At 50.0% G+C, this 10,282-nt stretch overlaps 1 protein-coding gene across 1 annotated transcript in view; it reads left to right on the forward strand.

The window, feature by feature from the left end:
- The first annotated feature begins 9,909 nt into the window (after positions 1-9,909).
- Positions 9,910-10,282, forward strand: part of IGFBP2 (insulin-like growth factor binding protein 2, 36kDa) — a 4,588-nt gene continuing 4,215 nt past the window's right edge. The window contains exon 1 of the mRNA XM_009581280.1: positions 9,910-10,134. Coding sequence (XP_009579575.1) covers positions 10,003-10,134 — 132 coding nt within the window. The 5' untranslated portion in view covers positions 9,910-10,002. The remainder of the gene's footprint in view (positions 10,135-10,282) is intronic.

The following is a 10,282-nucleotide window of genomic DNA, read 5'->3' on the forward strand; positions in this document are numbered from 1 at the left end:
CAGTTGCCTTATTTCAGTAAATGCATGCAGTAAGATAAATAGTAAATGTGCATAATAAATACACATGCAAGACCAGGTTCAGTCCCTTCTCATGGTTCAAATTGTACTCTAACACTGAGGGTTCAAATTCAGCTCTGCCCCTCTCTGGGAGAAGGATTAAACAAGGGTTAAAGAAATCCAGCAAAGTGACTGCAAAACTGAGTGAAATATTGCCCCAAGAACAGATGAACAAAGTGTTTTGACATAACCTGAAACAATTGCAATGTTGTTTAGCTTGAACGTCAAATGAGGAAAAAACCACAATCTGAACAGCTCAACTTGGGGCTTAAATGTGGGATATGGCAACTCGGTAATAGCCCCCGTGAGGAGGGAGGGGTAATGTCTGTGAGTGCTGGAGGCAGCTGGGAGATGCTGGTGGGCAGAAGAGACTCACAACTAAATTACAGCAGATACTGCCTCTTTCCACCTACGATTCAGTGCTCTGGTTTTATTTGGAGGCACTTGTGCTTTGTCCCTGGGGAATGCAGGTTCCTGGGGAAAAAGTGGTCACAGGGTTGGCTTCGAGGGCTGCATGGGGACAGTAGGTCCAGCAGACCTCGAGGTGACACTGGTGGTAATTGCCGTTGGGCTCTGGCAGGGTTTCTGAGGAGAAGATAGGAAGGAATTACCATAATAATAGTGCGTTTTGAAAAAGGCAGACTTTGAGGAAATGTGCAATGAGATTTGGGTGGGTGGTGAGGGGAGCCCTGGACTGAGCCGCTGTCTGGAAAATCGACTGTGGAAAAGTGAGATGTTATTTAAAAACTAGTAATACAAATGGCTGAAGTTCATTCCATTTGCACGCAATAGTCATAATAACCGGAGAAGCCAATGTGGCTGAGAAGGGAGTGGAGCAATACCGAAGATAGGCGAGAGACGGCTCTTGCAGGCAGGGTGGGGCGCTGCTCTGACCTTTTGGGGATTTTAAGCCTTTTTTGCTTTACTTGTCGGTTTTTTCTCCTGATTTTGAAGCTTTTTCCACCTTTCTGCAGGGCGGAAGGTCAGACTTTTGGCCGCTCTGCACACAGCCTTCCCAGAATGCGTGCAGAAATACTCTACCCTAGGCTCCTCTGGTCATGGCCTGTCCAGAGCCGCTTCCCCACCAGCCGTTGATCTTGGTGGGGGTTGTGATCAGGCACCAAAGGGCACAATTGGACTTCCAGAGCCAGAGGACGTTTTTCTGGTAAGCTTTAGCCATCCTTGAGGAGCCAGAACAGGCAGACAGCATTGCCAGAAACAACCCCTAGACTATCTCCCCTAGCGTCTTATATGATAAAGACCACAAAATTTCCCTCAGCCACCTCTCCTTGGAGCAAGATGTCTTGTATTTGGCTAAAGCACCCTATCCAAGAGACACATTATGTGGGTTTGAAGACCCCGATGGGCAGATGTGAGCACATCCTCCAGTAGCACATCTTTCCTTGGTGCAGGCTCAAATTGATTTTTGACAGTCTGTCTCCAGCTAACTTGGTGTTTGCTTGTCACTGCCTACACCTAGAAAGGTGATCATCTTAAAATAGGAGAAGAGCCTGAACAGGTCTTGTATATTATACTTTTTCCAAAAATGTGTGAGGGAGGCAGAAATGTTTGGTGTGAATTCGGAGAAAAGCTTCTTGTTTGTGATTGTGTGTCCATCAGATCATCAGTCCTTCATCAGCCCTTTCTAGCGGGCTGCAGAGTGTCATACCTGGGAATCAGCCTCCTTAAGATTCACAACTCCTGTAACTCTGCCAGCCTCTGGCTCTCCTGCAGGAAAGAGAGGTGCAGCATCCCAATGCCAAACAGAGATCATCTAGATAATAATTAATATGCAGGCACCCTCATGGAGGCTGCGGAAAGGAAAGCTCTTCTGTGCTTGCATAGTCTGGACTGTGGGATGCAAAAGCTCCGATGGGCTTGGACTCGGGGTCAGAGATGAACATGTGTTTCCTAAAACAAACTGGGGAAATAAAGGTAACTCAAACACAGCAGTAAAACCTGCAGGAAACGAATGAGATGTTTTTGTTGTCTGGTTTCATTCTGGAAATTCATAGGAACTGAGGATTTAGGAGCTGAGCTTGTACTAGAAGTCGGTGCAGGCTTTCTGGGGTGGCTGCGGCACCGAAGATTACACGGATACATGCGAGTGAGCGGGGAAGGAGAGCAGAGAGTTGGCCTGGTAAGGTTATCGGCTCGTTTCATTCAGGGAGAAGCCCCTAATGACTAAGTAGCAGCTACTTTGGGGATTTTACAGATGGGGTCAAGGTCAAATCAGGAAGCTGCAGTGCAATTAATTTACGCTCGGAAGTGTTTTCAAGTTAATTCATTTGGTTCTGCTGGGAAGGTTGCAGCTTTGCGGAGGGCTAATCGGAGAAGTGTGTTGAAAGGGCTGAGATACGGTTCACTAACAAGGAGGAATGCTTTTATGGTGGCAGGGAGCTCGGAGAGCCTGACTCGGCAAAAGCTTCCAAATATGTTAAGGTCTTTCCCCTGAGCAAGCTGCCTTCACACATGTTGAAGTTAAGCACATGCTCAAAACCGCTGTCATCAGCCACAAGATGAGACCCTCTGGCTCCTCAGCTTTTAGGTGAGTCCGGAGAGTCTCCGCTGTAGGTGCGCGTTGGGATGCTCAGCAGCCCCACGCTCGGGGGAAGAAGTGGGTGAAAGAAGAGCAGGATTGCAAGGGGAAGTTGGGTAAATGAGGGGACTTGAAGCATTCCCCTGCATTTTTGAGGGACCTGAACAGCGTTTTACCTTATCGTTCTTGGCACGCAGCGAACGGCTGGCGCGGGAGGGAACAGGATGTTGCAAACACCACTTGCAGGCTCGCTGTTGGCAGGAGGAGGGCTGGAGCAGACCCTCCCCGGTGGTTTGTGCTCCGCCGGGCCCACACAGAGTGGGCTGGTGATGTGCTACATGGCCCATCAGTCAAATCGTTTGGAAAGAAAGCTAACAAAACAAACCCTGCTATTTTATCTCTCTTCAGCCTGGCTGCACATTTCCATGAAATGGTGGAAACTTACTATTTTTGAGAATTCTGTTCCTGTTTGAGATGTAGTTGGCATTTGCTGACGTGTTTGTAGATATATTGGGAGGGGGAGGAGGACTAATAGGGAGACAGGCAGTCGTGCAAACACACGTACATGCAGAAACACATAGAGGCAGGCTGTGTTATTGCACAAGTCCTGTATCCTTGGGAAACCAGTCTACAAACATGACTATTAAAAAAAAAAGATTGTTTGAAGTAAAGCCCAGGGGAAGGGACATCTTGGTCCCTTTTCTTCCCTCATCTGGCACCAGCTCCATTTCAGTATCACTTCTGTGCTTGCTCCAAGGTGCCAGAGGAGTTTGTGTGTGATGGGGCACAGGCGCGCTACAAGGCACTGTGACTGGGTAAGAGGTTTTTCTCTGGCTCTGGACCTAGGTGGATGGAGGAGGGAAAGTTGCTCTCTCCAGTCACCAGGAATGGTCAGAGAAAAGAGAGAGAAGCAGGCTGCTGAAAGCTGCGCTTCCCTGAGTCTATGTCCCTGGCACTTTGGAGGAACATAAAGCGTTTCCTGCGGGACGCCCCAGCCAAAGGAAGGCACTGGGTGCCCCTTGGATCACCCCTCAGTGCCAGCCGCTCAGAGCAGGCAGAGGAGTTTGCTAAGCAACCCCTGGCCAGGACATACCGTTCCCTCCCTGGTCCTGCCCTCCCTGCTGGTGGAGATGGGCTGAAAAGATCTCAAGGCAAAAATAAAGGGTGTTTGCAGAGCCCCAGGGCTCTTGGCCCCAGGGGATCTCAGAATGCTTTGTGGACGGCTTATCACAGAAGTAAAACAAGCTCTTAGAGACTGATGCAGGAATTTTCTGGCTGTGGTGTGCAATTGCCTTGCTGTTACTGAGCAAGTTGGCGTGATGAAATAACCCTGGGGAGTGCAGGCAGGCAGAGGATCCCGGGAACCCACCCTGAGGAACTCCTTGGCAGATGGAGCGATGCTCTGAGCTGATCTCCATCTCTGTGTCTCATGGGAGCCCACAGTTCTGAGACATTTGGGAGACCAACCTTCTTGCCAGCCCTCCCAAAAGCCAGGTGGCACAGACACCCCTGGGCTGCCCAGGAATGCTGGCTGTGTGTCCTCTGCAACCAAATCAAGTGCTTAAACATCCACGTGTCGCCTGTGCAGAACGGGATGAGGCTAAGCAGAACAGGCTGCTGGCTGGGGAGAGGGGACCAGGAGGAGGTATGGGGGGGTCCCTGTAGTTGAATCCAGAAAGGGGTCGCGCATGGCTCCTCCCCAGTTAGGCCTGTCAGTGGCTGTTAAACCCAGTCTAGATGCCACCTTTGGCTCCTGAACTGCTGATTGCCAGGAAGAGAGCTAGGGAGGGATTGCTCTGTAACTGTGTCCTTTCTTCTGCCCCTCCCCTGAGCATCCAGGTCGGCCCCTGTGAGCGATGTTGTCCTGGGGCAGGGGGGCTGCTTCTCTGCTCTACATCCCTTCTGGATCCCTTCTCCTCCCATCGCTCCCTCTCCTACACGGCCCATTGCTCATGCTCCCTCTGTGGCATTTCCCAGGTGCGCTTTTTTTTTGTGCAAAGCAAAGAGTGAAACTTGAGCAGCTGCTTTGGTTTCGTCTGCCTCTGGAGAGCTGCATCCAGCCCGGCTTGATTACGCCTGAGGCCAGACCATGTGCCAGTGCCCCCGCGTTTCCCCTCCGCCGCTGGCTGAGCACTGATGGATGCTGTGCCGTGGCTCAGCGCTTTGCAGTCTGGCAGCGGTAATCAGCAAACTTTGGGTCCTTTTTGGGGTAGGATGGGCCAGAGGGCCTGGGGGGGACTTTGTTCTTGGCAGCTCTTGCTGCGAGGAAATTGCAACGCCGGTATAATCCCTGCTGGCAAACGTTTTCTGAGGTATCCAAGCTCCAGGTCAACAACACCCACACCAGAGCTATTGCACAGGAACCTTTGCCCAGGGCTCTCCAAGAAATACTTTGCAGACTGATGAGGCAGAGGTCACCGGGGCTGCGGTCGGGATTTGTCTGCTCCTTCCTGCAAGTAATTCTCCAGCCATGGCTGTTGTGCATGTTAAAGGTCAGGTTTAAAGGCCCTGTCTGCTCTCAGGCTGCAAAGGACAAGTGCTGGGTTCCTGGCAGCCCAGGACAGGCAGCTCTGCTCCTTAAAATAAAAAGTGGCAAGCAAAACCCAGAACAGGCCCTTAAATTATCCTGAAATGGTAGAACTCGTGGCCACAAGAAGCTAAAAGTGTTGGAGAGGAAAAAAAAAAAGCTAGATGAGACAGACAACACTGCTCAGGGTGAAAAATCACTCTCTGGATGCTGCATTCCCACAGCCCCCAGTGCGCTCGCTCCTGTGCACGATTCCCTGCGTGGCTTTGGGCAATGCTCTAAAATTATTCCGTGCCTTTGTTTTTTGCCGTGTGCAACCCAGGATGAACACCTCTCTCTCCAGGGTAATTAATGAACTGCAAAGTGCTTTGATGTCTTCAGAGGGAAAGTGCTGGCCAACGGAGGCTGCGATTGCTGCGGGAGGGAGATGTAAGCCCCATTCAGCCTGGGACAGAGCTGGGACCTGAGTCTAGCCGGGCTCCAGGCAGGTTGTTGAAGACCACTTGGGTGAAGCTTTCTGTGGGTCTGGGACCTTAATCAGCACTTAAACGCTATGCAAACAGTGGGCAGATAAGCAAACGAATGTGAAACCTGCGGGCAAGTTGTCGTGGAAGGAAAGCAAGTGCAGAGAGAGAGCAGCGCTGGAGAGGGCGGCTGCGGTCCTTGGCATGGTGCGTGCTCCCCGTGATACAGGCTGGCCCTCTCATTCTAAGTGAGTGCTACTGGCTCGATCCCGTCCCGCAGCCCAGATACGCTTCAGGGCTCTTCAAAGGGATAAAGATGTATTTTTAACTTCAGGCAGCCGCCTTTTTTTGTGCGGTGCTTTTTTCTTCTTGTAGCTCTGGAAGCGGTGAGTTGTTTTTAAGCCCCTTTGTTTCTCAGTCATCTCAGCGGAGGTGCCTAGAGGTGTCAAACCAGATTCCCGAAAATTTCAGCGCTGGAAATTGGTAGCCGCTTTTGAAAATGTTGGCGAGACTGTGCAGCTCCCTACAGACATTAGCTGATGGCCATTTGAACACGCTTTCACCTCAGCCAAGTCCTCGCCCCATTGAAGCCAGTGGGAATTTTCCTTGAAAAAGGCCATAAAGAAATCACTTTCTTGGCATGGAGAGAGGTGTTTCATGGGCTCCACATCAGTGTTTAGGAGAACTTCAGCTATCTGCTTTGATTCCTGCCACACTTGTCCCACCCTGCACAAAGTGCTCTACCTTTTGATCCAAAATAGCACAGGAGATGTTTTCCATATGCCATAGAAAAATGGAAGAACTATAAAACTTAATTGTTTTGGAGTTTGGCACCACTCCATTCACAGATATATTTAGCGTGAATTGAAATTGGTCAGCAAAAGGGCGTTTGCCAGGATGACAAACGGATTAGGGTATATCTGAGGCAATTGCATACCTGCCCATCCCATGCTGGTAGGGTTAATGGGTGGCTTAATTGGTTCACGGACAGTCATAAGCAAGCAAGCACAACTTGCTTCTTTTGGGCAGTGTTAAAAAGCATTATCTAGCTGTAAAAGGTGTTGTTTGGCTCTTAGCGTGCTCTGTGTTCTCCCAACCTCAAGGCTTGATGGTATCCGCTCTTGTTGCTACCCAGCCCATTTGCTCTTTGAAATGTGGTTCATCACACCTGATGCTCAGCCTCCTCCTGTGCACGCAGCTCGTCTGTGAAGGAAACACCGGTGCTTTGCACATGGGGCCAACCTCTTCTGTCCCTTCCCCAGTGATTGAGCCATCCCTGCAAGTCCTGGGTCAGGAGAGCTCCTCCTAAGAGCAGCACCGGATTTGGGAGAGGGAGAAGCTGTGGTGGGGCTCTGGCATCAGCCCCAGGTGGATCAGTCTAGCTTGGCAGCAGGGCAAAGGTATGGCTCACCGTGGCTGGCTTGGCCTTGGAGAGGAGAGCTTGCAGTCGATAGCAGCTAGACCTTCCTGGTCTCTGCTCCTGTGATGGTGCCAGGGGAGCCAAGACCAATCTCTCCTGTCCCTGGGTGTGTTCACGCACATGGGCTTGCACACTCTGCTCCCATCGGTGGTTTTCTTTGGGCTGATATTTGTTAGCATTGGAAAGTGAGAAAAACGAGTGAAAATATTATCAGAAGCAGGTTTTGTGAATGAATCAGCCGACAAGAGGCTTACCAGCTCGCCTTCATTTACTAGCGCAGTGCTTATTTGGGCAGATGTCTATATATTTTAGTTGGAGGCAGGAAGGAGCGAGAATCGATGGGGGAAGGCACCGCTTCCAGTTTGCTGCTTTTCTGTCAGTTTGTACCATTGGTTTTCTGAATGGAGCAGGGGACTGCAACGTGTCTCAGATGCTGCCCTGCTACTGTGCTCATTCTTCTGCAGTTGTTGACAGCTTGGTGGGATACCAAGGAGAGGAGCACAAAAGATGTCGGAAGGCTAAAACCCTCCTAAGCAGCTCGTTGAGGATCAGAGCCTGGCCAGCCTTGCCCGTCTCTTGCATGGTGCTTTTTCATTTGATCCTGTCTGAAGGGCAGCCTCATGGCCTTCTCTCTTCTCACTATGTGTTTCTAATTAACGGGGAGACTGGTGTATAAACAGAAGATTCCTGCTCAAAATATTCCTTGTCCGGCTCCTAGGATGACAGCCAGACGGCAATCGCCAGACAGCAGCCCAGACTTTGAGCTTGCCCATCTGGCTATCAAACCTGGTCCCAGTTCTCATCTGGAACCAGTATTGAGGAAAGTCATGGACATTGCCAGATTGGTTTTACCCGGTGTTTGCTTTTCAGTTGCTACCTAAGCAGCTAAAAACCTGCAGACCAAACGCATTTAGTATTTCTGGGAAGTGGGACGATCCCAGTATTGGGAGATCGGAGGCCAAAATGATGAGGAAGTTCAAAAGGATATTGGACAAATCCATTGAGGGATGGGTCTGTTGGTGGCTTTTAAATCCTGTGGGTGAGATGCAGTCTCCAGCCATGAAAGTGCTTTTACTGCTGGTCTGCAGCACAGATTGGGAATGGTCCTTCTGATGTGTGTCCCCAGGCAGCTGCTGATGGTCTCTTGTGGATGGTATGCTGGGCTGGGGTGGCTCTGTGATCCAGCCCACTTGGGCTGTTCTCTTGCCATCAGTCTGCAGGCAGCCACACATTTGCTGAGTAAGTTCAGACAAAACTCTTCTTGCAGTTTCCCTTGTGTGAGCCTGCGGTTGTAACACCTGAAAAGAGCTTGGAAAGCTGTGGCAGAAATAAAACACCTGCTATTATGATTTTTCACTCTCTGTCATGACAGTAGAGCTATGCCCTGACAAAACATCACAATGCAGCTTCTGAAAAAAAGGAAATCTTAAAATCTGTAAATGCTCTGCGTACTTGGTCTTCCAAGAAGCAGGAGAGATCCATAAATTAAGCATTGTTACACGAGCTAAAGCATTGCTTGCCCTCCATCGTGCACAGTTTGATGTGATCAGTTTGATGTGATTTCTTTACTTCTGTATAAGTGCCTGAGTTCTGGAGTGCTGGAAAGCTGAAATCGGAGGTGCTGGAGAGAATGCTGATGTTGGGAGGCTGGGTGCTACAGTTCCTCCTTGGCATATGCTAAAAGACACTTCGTGTTTGTCACCGCCGTAGGACCAGAATGGCCTGGTTTGTCACTGGTGTGGGACCTCTGGAGCTGCTGAAGAGCTCCTATATACAGAGACATACTTAGCCTGGGTTGTTGTGGTGAGAGGTGATGTGTGTGCATGGGTTGAATCATAATTTGGACTGGAAAGAACCTCTGGAGGTCTTGGTCCAAGCCCCTGCTTAAAGCAGGGCCAGCTTCAATGTTAGATCCAGCTACAGTGTTAGACGTGCTTGCTCAGCCAGATCAGACCAGGCACCAAGGAGGGGTCAGCTGTCACCTTTTGGGCTTCTGGAGCAAGCAGGAGCAATTGAGATTCAATCCTCATTCCCACCACAAAGTCCAAAGGGACTGGTGTCTGCAGCATGGCGACCATCATGTCCTACTTTGGCAAGGATTGCTCTCAGAAACGGCACCCAGTGAACTGGGAAAATGCACAGAGGGTGGAGGAGGTGGAAAAAGTCCATGTTTTTCCCCAGATTTCTGCTAACTGATTTTGAAATGGCTGAATTAGCTGGGGGTCTTGTGGCTTGCAGCAGTGGCAGAGTTGGGCCCAGGACACGTGGGGCTGTTCCACGGTCAGCAGAAGTGACCAAATGCAGAAGCAGGTAGAAGCTAAATGAGTTATGCACTGTATGGCAAACGATGTGAAAGACAATACGGCAAGGACAGTCACTGAAATGGCAGGATCTCTGAGGGAAATTAGGGTGGCCATAAAACAGAGGCAAGGTATTTTTGAAAGCAGGCCTGAGAATTTATTTTAGCACATTAATATTGAGTAAGTATTCCTGGAGATACTCTGGGGGATGATAGATGGACTCAAGGTATTGTTACTAATCACTGTGGTTTTATGTTTTGGAGCCGAACTACACTTGGCATCCCTAACCCAACTGGACTTCTGATGGGAAAATTACATTCTTCGGGAAGTAATTTAGAAGGTCAAAGGAAAACCAGAAAGAACTTCTCCAGCAACGATTTCCCCTGCTCTCTAAACTGTCTTTTAGTGTGGTAATAACTCCAGAATGAAAGGATCTATTCTCACCTTCCAGATGAAAGGGCTAATGCAATTTAAAATTTTTGCATGCAAAGATTTTATGGCTTGGTAACCGGCCATGCTTGAAAGCAATCCAGGATGGGATGAACATGTGAGAGAGCGCCTGGCTGAGCTTGACCCTTTCCTTGTCTGCCGTGTCTCCTGCAGATAATGGTGATGACCGGTCCGAGAGCATCCTTGCTGAGAACCACGTGGACGGCACCACAGGGATCCTGAGCGGAGCCGGCGGGAGGAAGCCCATGAAGACGGGCATGAAGGAGCTGGCAGTTATGAGGGAGAAGGTGAACGAGCAGCAGCGGCAGATGGGCAAAGTTGGCAAGCCCCATCACAACCACGAGGACTCGAAGAAGTCGCGGCTGTCGACGGGCAGGGTGAGAGGGCAGGGGGTGTGGGGAGCTAATGGAGGCAGCTGTGGGCTTGCCGGGAAATGCTGAATGCAAGGCCTTAGTGACATCTGCAACAAACTATCTTAAGAAGGGGGGAAGAAAAAAAAAAAAAGAAAAAAAATGGGGGGGGGGG

The sequence above is a fragment of the Fulmarus glacialis genome, unplaced genomic scaffold (genome assembly GCF_000690835.1).
Source record: "Fulmarus glacialis isolate BGI_N327 unplaced genomic scaffold, ASM69083v1 scaffold34187, whole genome shotgun sequence".
NCBI classification, from domain to species: Eukaryota; Metazoa; Chordata; class Aves; order Procellariiformes; family Procellariidae; genus Fulmarus; species Fulmarus glacialis.